The 21,791-nt window shown below is 45.9% G+C and overlaps 1 protein-coding gene across 1 annotated transcript in view; it reads left to right on the top strand.

The window, feature by feature from the left end:
• The window catches only part of LOC139391307 (regulating synaptic membrane exocytosis protein 2-like), a 231,737-nt gene that overhangs the window by 50,556 nt on the left and 159,390 nt on the right, over positions 1 to 21,791 (top strand). The window contains exon 3 of the mRNA XM_071138921.1: positions 7,637 to 7,929. Coding sequence (XP_070995022.1) covers positions 7,637 to 7,929 — 293 coding nt within the window. The remainder of the gene's footprint in view (positions 1 to 7,636; positions 7,930 to 21,791) is intronic.

The raw sequence follows: 21,791 nt of genomic DNA, 5'->3' as shown, positions 1-21,791 counted from the left end.
ACATTAAAACGTGTGTTGCATGGGGGGAAAAGGAGTGCAGAAGGATTGAATAGGTGTTGCATGTTTCAGACACAGTCGACTCATGTGCAAACTCAGTTTCAAAGCCAAGATGTTCCCAGACATGTTCCCTTAAATAATGAGTTTTTAATGAGCTCAGTTAAGTTCAGTCCAGGTAAGACTGGGAGGGAAACAGGCAATATGATACCTATGACAGTCTATTCACCATCACATTCATATTTGACCATGATGCACATCTCTTTATAGCATGTGACATTTTTGTTCTCTGAATGCTATGAACAAGATACAGTAACATCTGATGGTTGGGAATGCATTTCGTCTGAAAGATATGAAACCAACTATGTGTTTTTGTCTCAAAAAGAACAGTGACTATTTGGACTCAAGTAATGCAACAATGGTTGCAATTTTCTTAAAAATTAAAAATGGTCACCGTGGTATTTTCATTGTCCTATAGCTTTGAAGTTTGATAATATCATGCTTCTCAACTGTTTTGGTAGGACGCTGTTGTAGTGTAGTGCTGCTTCTAGGCCACAAGAGAGAGCTCAATGACTGAGTGAGTATTGGTTACTGGAACATATGCATCAGAAAGAGGCGATTGTCTCCTCCCTCCCCTATTAACTTCACTTTGATGTAGTGTAGAGCCACAGGCTTGACAGATAAACAAAGCTCAGCACAAACTGGGATAGCTGAAGGCTGCTCTCTATCTTAAAGGACTTTCAGTCAATGCTGTAAATCGTCTTTTAGAAAGTGATGAACATACACTACATTGATCATCGAAAACACCACCACAGCACCACCCTTGTAATAGGCTATAGCAGTGTTTTGCTGTAGAGATTTGCAACACACGAGGTTGTCTGAACGCTAGGCCTGCTCATTTTAGAGAGAAGTTATTGATTCAAGTCCAGATGGATTAGATGGAGTAAATAGATGGAATAAAATATCTTTGAACGGGACCAAATGCAAATGAGAAAGATGATAAGGATGTATGAACCCACCTTAAGTTTAAATTAAAAAACATTAGATAACAAATGACATGTCAATCTAAACAGCTTGATGGTACCCATCGTTACATATCAGTAGCCTACAGTACCTATGATCCAGCACACCCTGCAAACAAGAACAACTATTCAATTGATCATAGTGATTCAGGAGTAACATTAAAACAGAACAATATGCCTCACCAACATTAGAAAACCTCAGCAGAAAACCCAAACTCAAAATCCTGAAATATGTTAGTTAACTCAATGAGAGAATAGTCAGATGAACTGATAACTAAAATAGCAGTGCAGATGGCATTATTTTGCTAAGTGCAGAGATGTATTATAAGTAATGAATGTGTAAGGGACTACTGAAATTCTATACACTTTGTGGTGCAGCAGAAAGATCAGTAAACCCCAAATCCAGAGGTTGTGAGTTCAAATCCCAGTTGGGGTCATATTGAAAAGTCCTTACTAAGTAATCATGTCAAATGGAATCATATTGTCATTGATAGGGGCAGCAGGTTGTCATTGATAGGGGCAGCAGGATGTAATTGATAGGGGCAGCAGGTTGTCATTGATAGGGGCAGCAGGTTGTCATTGATAGGGGCAGCAGGATGTAATTGATAGGGGCAGCAGGTTGTCATTGATAGGGGCAGCAGGTTGTCATTGATAGGGGCAGCAGGTTGTCATTGATAGGGGCAGCAGGATGTAATTGATAGGGGCAGCAGGTTGTCATTGATAGGGGCAGCAGGTTGTCATTGATAGGGGCAGCAGGTTGTCATTGATAGGGGCAGCAGGTTGTCATTGATAGGGGCAGCAGGATGTCATTGATAGGGGCAGCAGGATGTCATTGATAGGGGCAGCAGGTTGTCATTGATAGGGGCAGCAGGTTGTCATTGATAGGGGCAGCAGGATGTCATTGATAGGGGCAGCAGGATGTCATTGATAGGGGCAGCAGGTTGTCATTGATAGGGGCAGCAGGATGTCATTGATAGGGGCAGCAGGATGTCATTGATAGGGGCAGCAGGTTGTCATTGATAGGGGCAGCAGGTTGTCATTGATAGGGGCAGCAGGTTGTCATTGATAGGGGCAGCAGGATGTCATTGATAGGGGCAGCAGGTTGTCATTGATAGGGGCAGCAGGTTGTCATTGATAGGGGCAGCAGGTTGTCATTGATAGGGGCAGCAGGTTGTCATTGATAGGGGCAGCAGGATGTCATTGATAGGGGCAGCAGGATGTCATTGATAGGGGCAGCAGGTTGTCATTGATAGGGGCAGCAGGTTGTCATTGATAGGGGCAGCAGGATGTAATTGATAGGGGCAGCAGGTTGTCATTGATAGGGGCAGCAGGTTGTCATTGATAGGGGCAGCAGGTTGTCATTGATAGGGGCAGCAGGTTGTCATTGATAGGGGCAGCAGGTTGTCATTGATAGGGGCAGCAGGATGTCATTGATAGGGGCAGCAGGTTGTCATTGATAGGGGCAGCAGGATGTCATTGATAGGGGCAGCAGGATGTCATTGATAGGGGCAGCAGGATGTAATTGATAGGGGCAGCAGGATGTAAATGATAGGGGCAGCAGGTTGACATTGATAGGGGCAGCAGGATGTAATTGATAGGGGCAGCAGGTTGTCATTGATAGGGGCAGCAGGATGTCATTGATAGGGGCAGCAGGATGACATTGATAGGGGCAGCAGGTTGTCATTGATAGGGGCAGCAGGATGTCATTGATAGGGGCAGCAGGTTGTCATTGATAGGGGCAGCAGGATGTAATTGATAGGGGCAGCAGGTTGTCATTGATAGGGGCAGCAGGTTGTCATTGATAGGGGCAGCAGGATGTCATTGATAGGGGCAGCAGGTTGTCATTGATAGGGGCAGCAGGTTGTCATTGATAGGGGCAGCAGGTTGTCATTGATAGGGGCAGCAGGATGTCATTGATAGGGGCAGCAGGTTGCCATTGATAGGGGCAGCAGGATGTAATTGATAGGGGCAGCAGGATGTCATTGATAGGGGCAGCAGGATGTAATTGATAGGGGCAGCAGGTTGTCATTGATAGGGGCAGCAGGATGTCATTGATAGGGGCAGCAGGATGCAATTGATAGGGGCAGCAGGATGTAATTGATAGGGGCAGCAGGTTGTCATTGATAGGGGCAGCAGGTTGTCATTGATAGGGGCAGCAGGATGTCATTGATAGGGGCAGCAGGATGTAATTGATAGGGGCAGCAGGTTGTCATTGATAGGGGCAGCAGGTTGTCATTGATAGGGGCAGCAGGATGTCATTGATAGAGGCAGCAGGATGTAATTGATAGGGGCAGCAGGTTGTCATTGATAGGGGCAGCAGGATGTAATTGATAGGGGCAGCAGGTTGTCATTGATAGGGGCAGCAGGTTGTCATTGATAGGGGCAGCAGGATGTCATTGATAAGGGCAGCAGGATGTAATTGATAGGGGCAGCAGGTTGTCATTGATAGGGGCAGCAGGTTGTCATTGATAATGGCAGCAGGATGTCATTGATAGGGGCAGCAGGATGTAATTGATAGGGGCAGCAGGTTGTCATTGATAGGGGCAGCAGGATGTAATTGATAGGGGCAGCAGGTTGTCATTGATAGGGGCAGCAGGATGTCATTGATAGGGGCAGCAGGTTGTCATTGATAAGGGCAGCAGGTTGTCATTGATAGGGGCAGCAGGATGTCATTGATAGGGGCAGCAGGATGTAATTGATAGGGGCAGCAGGTTGTCATTGATAGGGGCAGCAGGATGTCATTGATAGGGGCAGCAGGATGTCATTGATAGGGGCAGCAGGTTGTCATTGATAGGGGCAGCAGGATGTCATTGATAGGGGCAGCAGGATGTAATTGATAGGGGCAGCAGGTTGTCATTGATAGGGGCAGCAGGATGTAGTTGATAGGGGCAGCAGGATGTCATTGATAGGGGCAGCAGGTTGTCATTGATAGGGGCAGCAGGATGTCATTGATAGGGGCAGCAGGTTGTCATTTATAGGGGCAGCAGGATGTCATTGATAGGGGCAGCAGGATGTAATTGATAGGGGCAGCAGGTTGTCATTGATAGGGGCAGCAGGATGTAATTGATAGGGGCAGCAGGATGTCATTGATAGGGGCAGCAGGTTGTCATTGATAGGGGCAGCAGGTTGTCATTGATAGGGGCAGCAGGTTGTCATTGATAGGGGCAGCAGGTTGTTAAGAGTGTTGGATCAGTAACCGAAAGGTCGCTGGTTTGAGTCGCCAAACTGGTAAGATGGGAAACTCTGCAGTTCTGCTCTTTAGCAAATTGAAGAGCACAACTGCTCCCCGGACGTCAATTAAGGCAGCCCCCTGCACCTGGGTTAAATGTGGAAGGCATGCAGTTGTGCAACTGACTAGGTATCTCCCTGATTAAAGATTTTTACACTATTTTAGCTGAACAGCGTACCACTTACCTTAAAACCGCATACCATATCATTACTTCCCTGGGACAAACTGGGAACTAGGCAAAACCTTCAGAGCACCATGACACAACATCCAAAGAACGTCCTAAAAACGTTCTTGGGGACGTCCCTGGACAAACTGCAAACTAGACAAAACCTCCAGAGGACCATGACACAACGTCCCAAGAACATTCAGGGGACATTCAGGGGACCATGACACAATGTCCCAAGAATGTCGTAAAAATGAGAACTATAAAAAGTCTCCTAGAGAACATTCCCTAGGGACCATCACACAACATCATAAGGACTAGTAAAAGGAAGGTCCTGAGAACATCCTAAAAAGGTCCTGAAATGGTCATCTGTGATGTCCTGGGAATGTACAGGGTCCCTCAGGACTTTCCTTTAGACATCGGTCCCTCAGAGAACATTCCCTTGGGACTATCATGCAATGTTCTTAGAATGTTCTCAGAATGTCAGTGGGATAACTTCACGCCAAAACCCGTAAGGGACCTAATGGGAACATCGCCGAATGTCCTCAGGACGTCCCTTGTTTGCTGGGGCATTTAGTGGGCTACATAGGCCATTTCTATTCCTCCGCTAGGTTTGGAGCACTAGGTTTTTAAAATGTTCTATATTTGGGTGCAGGTTCAATGACTATGAAATGTGCAAACACGGGGAGAAATGGCCCAGCCTGGGGGGGGGGGCTGTCCCCTCTCCCCTTCCTCCCCCACACCCGTCCCCCTGACTGCACTCAGCCGTGAAGAGTTAAGCGGTGGGGAAGGAGGGAGGAGGGACTGCAGTCTGGCTGCAGTGAACACACCTCTGGCAATCAGCACAGCTGCTTGACCTGTGTGTGTGTGTGCATGTGTGTATTTGAATGTATATGTGTGTTTGGTTTAGGGACTGTTACAGATGCTAACAGTAGTCTGTCAGAGTGGGCCAAACTGACGCTCTCTGCTGCATCACTGGACGGACTGTTAGAGCGCACATGCTGTGTGAGTGTGTGTGTGTGCTGACACCACTTCTATGTGACTGAGGAGTATGGCTTCAACCTTAAACCTTATCATTAAATAATCTCTACTGTGATCAACCACTGCTTATATTTTTCACTTTTTAGTGCATTAGTCATCCAGGTTATGTTTGGGTACAGACTAGATGCTACACTATATAGTCCTGTATAGGAACGCTGTGTGAGGCTGAGCTATGCTTAGCATGCCCTGCTCAGTATTCATTTGGCATGTGTGCGTAGGTCTTCCTGGTCTGTTTTGGAATAGTAATGTACTATTGGGTATGTGCGGATGAGATAGAAGAGCCCACTGCATGTCCAGTCTGAAGCTCAGAATGTGGTTCATTATTATTGGCAGATTGGAGAACTGACTCTTGTGAGCAGTAAATAAGTAGGTCACATCATGCCATGCTGGCTGATGTACAAGGCTCTCTCTATCTGGGAAAAAACTGGGCTATGTTAAGCACAGAGGGAGATTGGAGTAATGAACAGGAAGTCGGACCTGGTGTGGAGGTAGCGGGTGCGTGTGTGTGTGCGCGTGCGCATGCTAGTGACTGGTATGGAGGTTGTGCGTGCGCATGCTTGTGACTGGTATGGAGGTTGTGTGTGCGCGTGCAAGTACTTGTGACTGGTATGGAGGTTGTGCGTGCGCATGCTTGTGACTGGTATGGAGGTTGTGTGTGCGCGTGCGCATGCTTGTGACTGGTATGGAGGTTGTGTTTGTGTGTGCGCGTGCTTGTGACTGGTATGGAGGTTGTGTGTGCGCGTGCACGTACTTGAGAAGTATGGAAGTAGAGTGTAGCCCCCACCCCGGTGGTTCAGACATCTGATTGTCAGCTCAATGCTCTGACTACAGGACCAGAGTCAGGCTATAACTAACGGCTGGAGGACACTGCTGCTGGGTTGTGTGCAGCTGCCTGCCTGTCTACTGTACATCACTGCTGTCAGTAACTGGCCATCAGCCTGAGTTCCTCATGGACCCTGATGCCCTGCAACATGCTCCCTCAGAGAGAGAGAGAGAGAGAGGCGCCAGGCAGCTCAGGTGGCTGCCCATTTCTTCCTTTCCACTCGGCATCGCTCCTCCTCCAGACTAGGGAGGGCGGTTGTTAGGGCAGAGTGAGGCTGGATGAGCTGTGTCTGAGGCGGAGTGATCAATTTGCATCCCAAATGGCACCCTATGCTAAATATAGTGCACTACTTTTTGATCAGGGCCCATAGCGCACTATGTAGGGAATAGGGTGCCATTTGTGAAGCAGCCCAGGGCTTTGAGGGCGGATGTGCTGCGTCTGAGGTGGAGTGATCAGGGCTTTTGTCGGCTCCTGGATTTATGAGGCTAATGTTGAGGGAGGGGGCTGCAGACCACAGTTAGTGCTACTTCCTCTGTAGAGTCTCTCTCCATCCCTCTGCTATTCACACACAGCTGTATTAAACAGTAGGGCTGCAGCTAGCTTCCTATTTAGATTCAGTTACTTACAGTATTGTGCACCACAAAGTTAGTACCATAGAAAGAGGATCACTCATTAATGACTCTGTAACCACCCACTACCAACCCATTGACTTGAATGGGGATACCTATTCTAGTGATTTTATTTCTATGGCTGGTACCCCATTTAAACAAGTGGTGTAAGTACTGTATGTACTCTCTTAGAAAAAAAGTGCTATCTAGAGCCTTACAGGGTTCTTTGTCCTGTCCCCATAGGAGAACCTTTGGAGAACTGTTTTCCACAGAGGGTTCAACCAGAAACCAAAAATGGTTCGACCTGGAAGCAAAAAGGGTCCTCCTGTGGGGACGGACAAAGAACACTTTTGGAATCCTTTTTTCTGAGAATGTAGGGGGATGTAGATCATTTGAACTTCAGATTCCTCATCATACTCACAGACTGTCCAGTGAACTCAACATGATGTCCTCGATTAGATATGGTCCTACATACAATCCTAATATTCTCTCCCTCCTAAACACTTGCCCTAAGGCTACTGTATGTGTATGCATTATTATCAAATCATTCATATCCTCATCTGTATATTTACAGTGTTTCCTACAACATCTAGCAGGTTCAAGTATCCTTTTTTAATGATACTTGGCACATCTCCTCTAGGGGTTGATCCATTCCATGACTCCTTTCATTGTAGTTCATTGCTGTAAGCCCACCACCACCACCACCACCATCCCCACCACTGCAGATATCTAACCCCCGCTGTCCTCTGTGTACAGGTTATGTGGGTATGCAACTTGTGCCGAAAACAACAAGAAATCCTAACCAAGTCGGGGGCGTGGTTCTACAGCGGCGCCGCAGGGCCACGGGGCGGGTCTGAGGGCCCCAGGGGTCGACGTCACGAGGAGGCCCCCCAGGAGAAGAAGGCCAAACTGCAGCAGGATCTCCTCTACCAGGGGCCCCCAGGAGACGTATCAGCAGACAGAAGCAGACCTCCCGGACTCCCCAGACAAGGCTCCCTCAACAACGGCTCAGGGCTGAGGCTCTCAGGTCCAGGACAGGACATAGACAGGTGAGTCCAGTGTGTGTGTGTGTAAGGTTGTGTGTGTGTTAAACACATTTGAACAATTCCCTCAGGGATTTGAGCTGCATTTAACATTTTGATCATTATTGTGGAGGAAAACTGTCTGTTAAATGTGAAACCTGTTAAGAGAGAGTGGGGGAAGTTGAGCCAAAGGGTTAATTGAGCCACCCCTTGTTTCTAGGAAACCATACACAAAATGAATAATGTGACCAAATATTTAGTATGAGGTCATCATTTCATAGTCTGTGAAGGAAGAAACCACATGGAAAATTGATAGGTAAGTTAGGTAAAAAAAAACATTTATTTATTCATGTAATTCATTTATTGTGTTATAGGTATCATGATGCTTGTATCTAAACCAAAGAAGATATTTGTATACATCAGTTGGGATCTTTATAAGCTTCAATATGAGGTCCTAGTCCTAGCATGAAACTGCATCCTTCTAACTGTGCGGGCTAATATTTCAAAATGTTTGCCTTTTTGGGGTAAGTTAAACCTATGGCCACCATACACCATACAAATGATGATTACCTTTAGTCAGTTTAATGCATAATATACATAGTATTTTTGCAATGTGTTATGCCTACAGTATGAACTCAGGAGTGCATTTTTATTGTTACAGAGCAGACATCATCATGTCCTGTGTACACAAATGTAAAACAAGCAGGGGTCTACCCCCCCCCCCCCCTGAGGTTCTAGAGAGAGCAGACATCATCATGTCCTGTGTACACAAATGTAAAACAAGCAGGGGTCTACCCCCCCCCCCCCCCCTCCTTGAGGTTCTAGAGAGAGCAGACATCATCATGTCCTGTGTACACAAATGTAAAACAAGCACGGGTCTACCCCCCCCCCCCCCCCCCCCCCCCCTTGAGGTTCTAGAGAGAGCAGATATCATCATGTCCTGTGTACACAAATATAAAACAAGCAGGGGTCTACCCCCCCCCCCCCCCCCCCCGCTTGAGGTTCTAGCGAGAGCAGACAAGGAAGTGAGAGAGAGGAACATGTCCATTTGAGCAGCAGCAGCAAGAGATGGACACATAGACTGAATGACACATGGACAAAAAAAACATAACAATGTACCTGTGTTTGACAGAGGCAATGATAGAGTAGCAGAGGCACACAAGGTCTTATTTGATGGCATGGATGATGACATTAAACGTCTTGAGGAACAGTTTGGGCTGTGTATCCTTGAATACAGAGAACTTGTCTATGAATTGGCACATCAAAACAACATCCCTGTCCTAGACCAACTGGTCAAGAAATGGAAGGGTACGTGATGTTAAACAGAGGCATCTATATCTGAATGTAGGCATATGTTTAAGATATAAAGTATTCAGACCCCTTGACTTCTTTCAGATTTTGTTCCTTTACAGCCTTATTCTAAAATGGATTACATAAAATAAAATCATCATCAACCTACACTCAAACTGACCAATCAGGGGAGAAGGGCCTTGGTCAGGGAGGTGACCAACAAACCAATGGTCACTCTAATAGAACTCTACAGTTCCTCTGTGGAGATTGGAGAACCTTCCAGAAGGACAACCATCTCTGCAGCACTCCACCAATCAGGCATTTTATGGTAGAGTGGCCAGACGAAAGCCACTCCTCAGTAAAAGGCACATGACAGCCCGCTTGGAGTTTGCCAAAAGGCACCTGTAGGACTCAGACAATGAGAAACAAGATTCTCTGGCCTGAATGCCAAGTGTCACGTCTGGAGGAAAGCTGGCACCATCCCTACAGTGAAGCATGGTGGTGGTGGCAGCATCATGGTGTGGGGATGTTTTTCAGCGGCAGGGACTGGGAGACTAGTCAGGATAAAGGGAAAGATGAATGGAGCAAAGTACAGAGAGATCATTGATAAAAAACCTTCTCCAGAGTGCTCAGGACCTCAGACTGGGTTGAAGGTTCACCTTCCAACAAGACAACGACCCTAAACACATGGCCAAGACAACGCAGGAGTGGCTTTGGGACAAGTCTCTGAATGTCCTTGAGTGGCCCAGCCACCCAGACTTGAACCCGACTGAACATCTCTGTAGAGACATGAAAATAGATGTGTAGTGATGATCCCCATCCAACCTGACAGAGCTTGACAGGATCTGCAGACAATAATGCGAGAAAGGCCCCAAATACAGGTGTGCCAAGTTTGTAGCATCATACCCAAGAAGACTTGAGGCTGTAATCGCTGCCAAAGGTGCTTCAACAAAGTACTGAGTAAAGGATCTGAATACCTATGTAAATGTCATATTTCTGTTTTTATATTTTTATGTATTTGACAACATTTCTAAAAACCTGTTTTTGCTTTGTCATTATGGGGTATTGTGTGTAGATTGATGAAACAATCAAACAATTGAATCCATTTTAGAATAAGATTGTAACGTATCAAAATGTGGAAAAAGTCAAGGGGTCTGAATACTTTTCGAATGCACCGTACAATATACCATACCCCCATTCCATGAATTCAACTTTGTCCTACCAGCACCATCGCCCGCTGTCACGGAACACTATCACCCACTTACCCCAAGGTGGCTCCATTTACCCTGTCCCTATGCTGAATCGACCCCATACCCGGGGTAAGTTGTACCTAGAGACAACTGTTTGGACAAGCTGTGTTTTCAAAACTGTTACGTTTACATGAGTTCTAATTATTTCCAGGGATACACAACATCCTGAAATATATGGAGTTATCTTTGTTAGAAAGATATTATATTTCCGTTGACATAGTGGTGCTAAATAAATTACAAATGGCTAAACTTGCCCCACTCTTGCCTATAGCAAGCTGTGTCATGTGCTTGGTTAGGTGGAAATGACTCTGGAGCTGTTATGGAAGGAGTGAGGGTCGGGGCCTGGGAAAATTATAGGGTAAAAGAAAAATCAGAAAAGCTATGGCTCCTAGCAAAGGACTTATTTTTTGAGAACAGTAGACAGTTTGATCATACAGATGTGTACGCATGAGGCCCATGATGCAGGAAAGACACACGGACACTACCTAAAATAAGTTCAGGAATGAAACACCAAAACACACAGACACAGACAAACACACACACACAGACAAGCACACACACACACACACTGACTCCCACACTGGATGACTGGTGTCTTTCATCTTTCCCCTTAAGTCAAACTCAGCTAGAGGGATTCCCTAGCTGGTGAACTGACTGATGGTGACTATAATACTGCATTCACTGTGTCTTCCTCTGAAGCAGCAGAAACCAGACATGCTGAAGAAGCCCTTGGCTGCAACTCATCACAATAACTAGATAGACTTTTTGTCCTACTGTTTTCTAGGTATGTTTTAGCCAGATACAGATAGTACAGGAAGATTTTGGGAAAGATGCACAGTCAATGCAGAGCTATAGGTGGTCTGCCTGGCAGACATTATGTCACTGTTGTCACAATGGTAGGTTGGAGACTGTACTGTGCTTCTTCCAATAATGTCTGCACAAGAGATCTCTCTCACGCAAAATAGATATATGATCTCAATTGGGATCTACCTGTTTAAATAAAGAATAAGAAAATAGACCGACTGTTGGGTTACACTTCTTTGCTGAGCTTGTGAATCCTTTTTCTCTGTGCCTTGGCTTGCTTGCTTCATCACAGCTGATTTATTGTAATTCCATTTATCACCACACGGTGTCTCCTTCCTCTTTCTATAGTCCACTGACACAGAGAGGGAGAGAGACACCCTGCAAACATTGTTCTAGTGCATCTCATACAGCAGAAATAGGTTCCTCTAGTCCCCTCATTGTGTCTACTCTGAGTCTACTCTGTTGTCCAGATCTGAGTTCAAATAGTATTTGTTTTCAATCAAATACTTTATTTGCGCTCGATTGAGCTTGACTGGTGCAAAAGGAACCAACAGAATAGTCCCAAACATGAAAAGCCCTGCCCATCTGGAACTCTAGACAGGTTCAATCAAATGCTCAGTGTGTTTGAAGGAAAACAAATGCTGTTTGAACCCAGGCAGGTCGGACGGTATTTCCAACCGTTCCATAACCCAGGGGTCAGTCATGGTGAGCTGCCCTGGGAGGAACAGATGTCCTCTTCCTACTCTCTCTGCTATCCTGCAATTCTGCCTCTCTGCTCCTATCTGCTTCTCCCTGATCCTCGCTGCTCCTCCCTCCTCCTCTCTGCATCTCTCTTTCCTTCCTCCTCCTCTCTGCACTGCTCTCCTCTTCTCTACTCCTCCCTCCTCTCTGCTCCTCCCTCCTCCTCTCTGCTCCTCCCTCCTCCTCTCTGCTTCTCCCTCCTCCTCTCTGCACCTATCTGCACCGCCCTGTTCCTCTGCTTCTCCCTCTTCCTCTCTGCACCTCCCTCTTCCTCTATGCTCCTCTCTTCTCCTCTCTGCTTCTCCCTCTTCCTCTCTGCACCTCCCTCTTCCTCTAAGCTCCTCTCTTCTCCTCTCTGCTTCTTTCTCTTCCTCTCTGCACCTCTCTGAACCTCCCTCTTCCTCTATGCTGTTTCCTCTCCCTGTTCCTCTCTGCTCATCTCTGTTCCTCTCTGCCCACTGGAACAGGCTTCCTGATGGGAAGAGAGGGAATTGTGGGCCGTATGTCGTGTCGTCCGGTGCACTGTGGGCCCAGTGGGTGATTCACTCCACAGAGAGGCTTTCCACACACCACATACTGTACATGCAGCCACACACGCACACACACACACGCACACGCACACACACACACACACACACACACACACACACACACACACACACACACACACACACACACACACACACACAGGAGGTGTGTTTCACTCGACCCCATTCCTCCTCCGCGCCTGTTCCTCTGTCGACCTTGTAAAGGTGTACCTGATGGGCCACGTCCCCCCTAGTCTAGCACTGGGACAAACAAGCCTTTACCGTACTGTAGCCACTCTGGGGTTAGAGACACAACTCATTAAGCCTGTGTCCTCTCCCTTCCATTACGACCTTGTGCTGGGCTCTTTTTTACTCCCAGACACATAGTAAGGGAAAGATTACTGTAGGAGAGAGGGAACAACTTTGACAATATTCTGCCCACTTGGCAGTTTCAAATGACTGTTGGTCACAAACATGAAGAAATGTGATGGTTTTCTGCTTCTGGTGAAAAATTGTGCAGTATAATGGGAATAGGGTGCCATTTAGGACATATTCAAACAGATATTGGAGTAGGACTCTGGGACCTGTCTAGCAGAGTAGAATTTATTGAAACTGTTTTACCTTATAAGGTTTTAAAGGAGCAATGGGTCAGAACTAACTAGCTGCTATGAAGCAATCTGCATTTTAACAATGAGCATTCTCACTATTTAACAGAATTCAGCTAAATAAACACACGCACGCACACACACACACACACACACACACACACACACACACACACACACACACACACACACACACACACACACACACACACACACACACACACACACACACACACACACACACACACACAACATCTCACAGCCAGCAAATACAGCTAGTTCATTCTGAGTTCTGAGGTTGTTGTATTTGATTACCAGCTAGATCAGGCTGTGGGATGTGAGCTCAGAGCTCTCTCTCCATATTAATTGACTTTATGGCTGAGAGGGGGAATGGTAGCAGTGAATGATTCTGGCTTTGGCAGCACTGAGTTCAGTGGCGACACAAATCCGGAAACGGCCTGTCTGAGAACTCAGGGGACAATGGTGATGATGTATAAAATAGAACTCCCACTGCATAATCACCAAAAAACCACTTTCATTAATCTAAAGAATGTGTAAATTAACTAAATATTTTCCACTGAAAGAGAAAGGAGGAAAACCCCAGATGACAGCCTGTTTATAAGGTGAAATAACTTGAGAAAGGGTCTAATTTATCTTGGTCTCGGAGGTGTCATTGAAATGAACACACAGATACCCAAATTCCAGGACGACGAGGTAGTCAGGGTGTGGAGACACGGATGAAACAACAATAATTAGGCTGGGATTAGAATACAATTACCCACTTGTGTTTCTCAAGGTTTCCCATGTTTATCCACCCAGCCCAAACCATGGCTCATCCTCAACCCTAGCCCCAGCTGAGACCCTTCCACAACCCCAACCCTATACCCCAGCCTCAGCCCCCAGCCCCAACCAAGTTCAGCACAATAGTATTGTATTAGTTAGCAGGACAAGAGAAACACAGCAAGCCAACATGAGCTTAAATCCAGCCCATTACTTGTTACATTGGTGTCATGAAGTGAGATGGGTGTTTCCTACCCAAGCTAGTGGAGGCTCCTGCAGAGATGTATTACGGTGTGCATCAATCCTGTTTACCAAGTCACCAATAAATCTGGATGCTTTGGGGATTATGGATTAAGTGACCTAATATTATATTAAATCCACCTCTTATTCATCAAATGAACCTCTGTGTAAATGACAGGATAACTGTATGCTTAGTGTTTATGCTGATTGTTATATAAACCATTGATCAGAGGGAAGTGCAAATCACATCTAGGTATCTTTAGGATAGAATAGAATTCTTAAGCAATAAGGCACGGGGGGGGGGGGGGGGGGGTATATATGCCAAGGGGGTGTGGTATATAGGCACTACGCAATGCGGAGTGCCTGGACACAGCCCTTAGCCGTGGTATGTTGGCCATATATCACAAACCCCAGAGGTGCCTTATTGCTATTATAAACTGACCAATGTAATTAGAGCAGTAAAAATGAATGTTTTGTCATACCCGTGGTACATGGTCTGATATACTACGGCTGTCAGCCAATCAGAATTCAGGGCTCGAATCACCCAGTTTATAAAATGGAATATAACTTTCTTATACAGACGCTGTGCATCCATCCATCCATGTTGGCCTTCACTCACACCTGCCATTTCTTCTGTGTTAAATGGCCCTTTGCTTAATGTCTGCAACTCCCATATGAGCTGCTGGAGTTAGTAGACAACCCCCCTGTCCTCCCACTGAGGATCATCCAGTCTGATTTGTTAGTAAACTCTGTCAGTTCCATTAGATTGGAATCACTTCGTCCACCTTTTATTTCTCTCCCCTTTCTCAGACTCTCTCCCCCTCTCCCCTCTCCCAGAGGAAGTAGAATGCCTTGTCCTCCTCCCTTATTACTTATGAGAGCTGATGGTTGGCAGTCATATATGGCAAAAGCACTGACGACAGCATCTCTGCGCGCCCGTGCGCGGTCCAGATAATGAGAAAGAGAAGGATACAGCAAGCGTGTGCGTGAACGAATGCTTGTGTGTTGTGTGTGTATTTGTATGCGTGTGTTTGTATGCGTGCTCTAATAGGCAGAGAGAAATATGAGTTGAGTATGAGCTGCCCCTGATGCACCGGTAAGTGAAGCTTGCTTTGCTGGAAGATGCCTCGCTGCTGCTTTTTCCGTTCTCTTCTTCCTCGCCTACACTGCAAATAGATCCTGCTACAGCCCGCTAGATTTTGTCGGGTTAAGTTCGGAGCATTATGACTGTACATTCCAGCCTCGACTGCTTTTCATTTAAGGACTCTTTCTACCAAGATCAGGAGAAATATGGAACTTGATTGAGCGTCTTCGCGTTTAATGCGTCCCTGGAGATAGACAGACGCGGGTCCGGACGGAGAGCGAGGCAGCGCAGGTGGATGCATTGTGTTTGATGAAAAGGGCCATACTGTGGATAAAAGACACGAAGGAAAAGGGAGGAAAATGCAGTTTGATACATTGCGTCAATTTTGTAGCTCCGTTCTATCCCATTTTAATGAGGCTTTTACGCCGCCTCAGAACATTCTGCAGACGGAGCTATTCGAGCAGGCGTTGAGCAACATCGGGTGAGTGATTCCTTTGTAAGAATGTATGATTTATGATGGGCTTCCCCCGTTGGTATGTCAAAGGAGCATTCGACGAGAAGGGGTTTCGCTTATTGATCCATCCGCAGCAGGCTATGCGAAGACGTCGCCTTCCTTCCGGGGAGTTGCAGTTGATATTCCTCCTCGCAGAGAGAGAGAGAGAGATAGAGAGAGAGCGCGAGAGAGAGACAGAGAGAAAGAAAGAGAGAGAGAGAGAGAGAGGGAGAGGGAGAGCGCGAGAGAGAGACAGAGAGAAAGAAAGAGAGCGAGAGAGAGAGAGAGACAGAGAGACAGAGAGAAAGAAAGAGAGCGAGAGAGAGAGAGAGAGAGGGAGAGAGAGGGAGAGAGGGGGGGTGTTGTTGGATGGAACGGTCGTGAAACAATACAGCTAAAATGTGATAATGCTGAGATGTGTGTGTGTGTGTCTGTCTCGGTGTACCGCTGCTGCCGGATGTGTGTGCTGTCGTCATAGGCTGCTGTGCCTTCTTGTGCGGATAACATTACGGTATGTCGTAATATTGCTCCAGCCTCGAATCATTTGAGTAATTTGTGACTCTCTTTTTCATACGCTATGCTATGGTAATTACCTCCATTCCTAACCCACACCAATACTGGATTTTTCCCCATGGCCATGTCAGCAGTTTTGTATTATCCTACAGTAACACTGATTCTTGCTAAACCATGAAGATAATTAATGTAATTTACATATCGCACATACTATTTTTGCTAAATAATCTTAGAAATTCAGCACAAATACTGCACAACCACTACACACTTATGCAGTATGGAGGAATGACTGTAAATATAATAACATATGTGTGTGATGTACAGCAGATAATGGGATGGAGTCTAGGGAAAGAGAAAGCGCAGCAGGCATTTTGTAGCCCAGAAACAAGCCTATAGATACAACATGCCATGTCTCTAGGGATTGTCGGTCTTTCCCTCATGTTCTTTTTTTTCATATCTCTCCCTCAGAAATAATTCAGTGTGGCCTCGCTAGCTCTCTGCCCCCTCACAATACATATACCCAACAGCACATCACACTCACTCAGCCACGGAGGTGTGGTTTACACAGACAGCTGCCTATAGGTGTTCCTACAGTAGCCAATTATCGTCATGGTCATCATCACATTTTACCGATTTACATTTGATACTATTTAAAGGGATGGTTCCGGATTTTGGCAATGAGGCCCTTTATCTACTTCCCCAGAGTCAGATGAACACGTGGATACCATTATGATAAGGGGCCTCATTGCCAAAATCCCAAAGTATCCCTTTAAGCCTATAAGAAGGATATGAGGATACGATAGTAGCCTAACTAACCCATATCCACCTAGACACCTCAGTGGAGAGACAGGAGAGACTGGAGGACAGGCCCTGTCAGCATACTGTACTGTAAATTGAAGGACCAACTAAATCATGACCACTCGATACAAGATCAAGAGACTGTCACTGTTCCTCAAGGCCCATATTCATAAAGAGTCTCAGAGAAGGAGTGCTGGTCCCACCTGTCCATATAATCTCATTCCATATGATCCAAAAGGCAAAACTCATTCTAGATCAGCACCCAGAGGATCTCAGAGATTGAACGAGGGCCATTGTCTCCCTTATGATTTACATTGCATTTTGAGAGAATACTGTAGTGGGACTGCAGGGTACTGATGACAACCACTGACCAACCAACAGCAGCCCCTCTCTCTCTCTGTCTATCTATCTCTCTGTCTCTGTCTCTGTCTATCTCTCTCTGTCTCTCTCTCCATCTCCCTGTCTCTCTCTCTCTCTCTCTCTCTGTCTCTTTATCCCTCTCTCCCACTGTCTATCTATCTCTCTGTCTCTCTCTCTGTCTCCCTGTCTCTCTCTCTCTCTCTCTCTCTCTCTCTCTCTCTCTCTCTCTCTCTCTCTCTCTCTCTCTCTGTCTCTTTATCCCTCTCTCCCTCTGTCTATCTATCTCTCTGTCTCTGTCTCTGTCTCTTTATCCCTCTCTCCCTCTGTCTATCTATCTCCCTCTCTCTGCCCGTCTGTCTCTCTCTCTGTCTCTCTGTCTCCCTGTCTCTGTCTCTTTATCCCTCTCTCCCTCTGTCTATCTATCTCTCTGTCTCTGTCTCTGTCTGTCTCTCTCTGTCTCCCTCTCTGTCTCCCTGTCTCTCTCTCTCTCTGTCTCTCTCTGTCTCTCTCTGTCTCTCTCTCTCTCTCTCTCTGTCTCTTTATCCCTCTCTCCCTCTGTCTATCTATCTCTCTGTCTCTGTCTCTGTCTCTTTATCCCTCTCTCCCTCTGTCTATCTATCTCCCTCTCTCTGCCCGTCTGTCTCTCTCTCTGTCTCTCTGTCTCCCTGTCTCTGTCTCTTTATCCCTCTCTCCCTCTGTCTATCTATCTCCCTCTCTCTGCCTGTCTGTCTCTCTGTCTCTGTCTCTGTCTCTGTCTCCCTCTGTCTCTCTCAATTCAATTCAATTCAATTCAAGGGCTTTATTGGCATGGGAAACGTGTTAACAATGCCAAAGCAAGTGAGGTAGATAAAATATAAAGTGAATATATAAAGTGAAATAAACAATAAAAATTAACAGTAAACATTACACATACAGAAGTGTCAAAACAATAAAGACATTACAAATGTCATATTATATATATACAGTGTTTTAACAATGTACAAATGGTGAAGGACACAAGATAAAATAAATAAGCATAAATATGGGTTGTATTTACAATGGTGTGTGTTCTTCACTGGTTGCCCTTTTCTCGTGGCAACAGGTCACAAATCTTGCTGCTGTGATGGCACACTGGAATTTCACCCAGTAGATATGGGAGTTTTTCAAAATTGGATTTGTTTTCAAATTCTTTGTGTATCTGTGTAATCTGAGGGAAATATGTCTCTCTAATATGGTCATACATTGGGCAGGAGGTTAGGAAGTGCAGCTCAGTTTCCACCTCATTTTGTGGGCAGTGTGCACATAGCCTGTCTTCTCTTGAGAGCCATGTCTGCCTACGGCGGCCTTTCTCAATAGCAAGGCTATGCTCACTGAGTCTGTACATAGTCAAAGCTTTCCTTAATTTTGGGTCAGTCACAGTGGTCAGGTATTCTGCTGCTGTGTACTCTCTGTGTAGGGCCAAATAGCATTCTCTGTCTATCTATCTCCCTCTCTCTGCCTGTCTGTCTCTCTCTCTCTGTCTCTCTCTCTGTCTTTCTCTGTCTATCTATCTCCCTCTCTCTGCCTGTCTGTCTCTCTCTCTGTCTCTCTGTCTCTCTGTCTATCTATCTCCCTCTCTCTCTCTGTCTATCTATCTCCCCCCTCTCTCTCTCTCTCTCTCTCTCTCTCTCTGCCTGCCTGTCTCTCTCTCTCTCTCTCTGTCTATCTATCTCCCTCTCTCTGCCTGTCTGTCTGTCTCTCTGCCTCTCTCTGTCTCCCTGTCTCTCTCTCTCTCTCGCTCTCTGTCTCTGTCTCTCTCTCTCTCTGTCTCTTTATCCCTCTCTCCCTCTCCCTCTCTCTGTCTCTGCCTCTCTCTGTCTCTCTCCCTCTCCCCCTCTTTGTCTCTGTCTCTCTCTGTCTCTCTCTCTCTCCATTTCCCTCTCTCTGTCTCTGTCTCTCTCCCTCTCCCTCTCCCTCTCCCCCTCTCTGTCTCTCTCAGTCTCTCTCTCTCTCCCTCTCCCTCTGTCTCTGTCTCTCTCTGTCTCTCTCCCTCTCCCTCTCTCTGTCTCTGTCTCTCTCTCTCTCTCTCTCTCTCTCTCTCTCTCTCTCTCTCTCTCTCTCTCTCTGTCTCTCTCCCTCTCTCTGTCTGTCTCTCCCCCTCCCTCTCTCTCTCTCTCTCTTTCCCTCTCTCTTTCCCTCTCTCTTTACCTCTCTCTCTCTCTCTCTCTCTCTCTCTCTCTCTCTCTCTCTCTCTCTACATGCTGTCTGCTGGCTCACTAATGGGTTCTGCATTGAGATCCATCTCTATGTATAATGCACGTGTATGTCAGTAGAGGTTCTAATGGTGTCAGTAGAGGTTCTAATGGTGTCCACAATCTGTTCTTAGAAGTCCTGAATGAATGCATTCTTCGCCATGATGTGAGGTGGGGTCGCTCCTCTGCTCCTCTCTGCTGTGGCCTATATCAACCCATTGGGTTGACAGATTCCAGGAACCGCTTGCCTCCAACCAAAAGCAACACATGCAGCTGATGTCAAGCCTCATCACTGCATAATAGAGGTTGTGCAGCATTAGTGGATTTTAATAAGTTGATTCAATACACCCCCCCCCCCCCAACTACTATGTTTGCAACCTCACCATGTAACAGTTTGTTTATTATCAGTTTATTATCATGTGTCTCATCACATGAAGCCATGGACCGTGTCAGAACTACACAGTCCAGTCAGCATGGCCTGCTCTTCACTGTGCTCTCAGTCACTCAGTTAGTCTTCGACCTCAATCATCATATCAGTTTCTCCCTCCTTTCCGACAGTTATGGGGTTGCCATGGTAATTATTTTTGATCAATAGTAGTTCCTAGTGCTTTTTGAGGTCAGTTAGTTTCGGTTTGATTATTATTATTATTTTTTAAATATCACGGTTTTCAATCATTTAAAAAAACATTAAATACACTATGCATTATGAGGGTTGAATGCTGCAAAAACACAGAATAAAACAATTTTAAAAAGTCCCATGATGGAGGTCACTGCCCATTACTGCTTATCACTTATTCACATTTACTTTAATCAAATATTTGAGTTGTTGTGTATATTACATTTGTTTTATTCAATGACTTTATTATTTAATTCCAAGTCAACATCTCATCTCTATAGAGCTGCTGCCATTCTTCTTTCTTTTAGGTAGCAGGCGTAAAAGAAACATACTTGACACGTAGGTGCGATTATGGTCATTGTAGTTAATTACCAGGTTTTCTGCACTAAACTATGTTGAATATTGGCCTGTTGGAAACTACAACTCCCTACTACATCCCACAGTTCGGGTTGATCTGATTTATCTCAGAAAGTGTGTGATGTGTGCAATGAGGGCATGGAAAAAACAAATGAAATGGAATTAAAATAATTGAACCAATGTTGGTCAATTAGTTGTTTAAAACCCCAAAATAACCTAAATGTTGGTCAATCGCTTAGTACTAATCAATAGAGAGGATGAGGTGTCCCCTATTGTTAATCCTGGTGTTAGTCTGGTCTGGTCTAGAACCAGGGAGCCCTTCCCTCTCTCGCTCTCGCTCTCTCTCTCTCTCTCTCTCTCTCTCTCGCTCTCACTCTGTTTCTCTCGCTCTCACTCTGTCTCTCTCTCACTGTCTCTCTCTCTCTCGCTCTCACTCTGTCTCTCTCACTCTGTCTCTCTCTCTCTCGCTCTCACTCTGTCTCTCTCACTCTCTCTCTCTCTCTCTCGCTCTCACTCTGTCTCTCTCACTCTCTCTCTCTCGCTCTCACTCTGTCTCTCTCTCACTGTCTCTCTTCTGATTCTTCTTGCAGGAGGTTAGAGGAGTGAAGTTTTGAGTGGGTGGATGGAGGGGAATACACAATATGTGGATCAGGGGATTGGGGTTGAGTCTAGAGAGGTTGACATAATGAGGATGAGGAGGAGGAAGATAAGAAGAGGAGGATGAAAAGGCAGAATATAAAATAAGAAGTAGATGAGGAGGCAGAAGATAAGAGAGGAGCGGAGGAGGAGGAGGCTGAGATACACCGGCATCAGTCATCATAGTGACAAAGATAGACAAGAGATAGACAGACAGGCTGCAGCTTGCGGGACTCTGTGATCAGCAAGTTCCATTTTTACCATATTCCCTACATAATGCACTACGTATAAGGGCTCTATCCAAAAGTTGTGAACTAATACAGTATAGGAAATAGGGTGTAAGCATACTAGAGACCAGAGTGAGAATCCATATGCTCTGCTCTGCTCTCACAGATAGGTCTATCTTAGCATCAGGGTTCTGAGGCTTGAGGGAGGAAGATGGCTGGAGTGGTGGTTGGCTCAGTGGCTAGATTAGCATCAGACTCAAGGCTTGATGCTGGCTGCTACTGCTGAGAGAGAGAGAGATGTACAGTGCATTTGGAAAGTATTCAGACCCATTGACTTTTTCCACATTATGTTATGTTA

Source organism: Oncorhynchus clarkii, chromosome 3 (genome assembly GCF_045791955.1).
Source record: "Oncorhynchus clarkii lewisi isolate Uvic-CL-2024 chromosome 3, UVic_Ocla_1.0, whole genome shotgun sequence".
NCBI lineage: Eukaryota > Metazoa > Chordata > Actinopteri > Salmoniformes > Salmonidae > Oncorhynchus > Oncorhynchus clarkii.
This window is presented reverse-complemented; position numbering and strand designations above follow the sequence as displayed.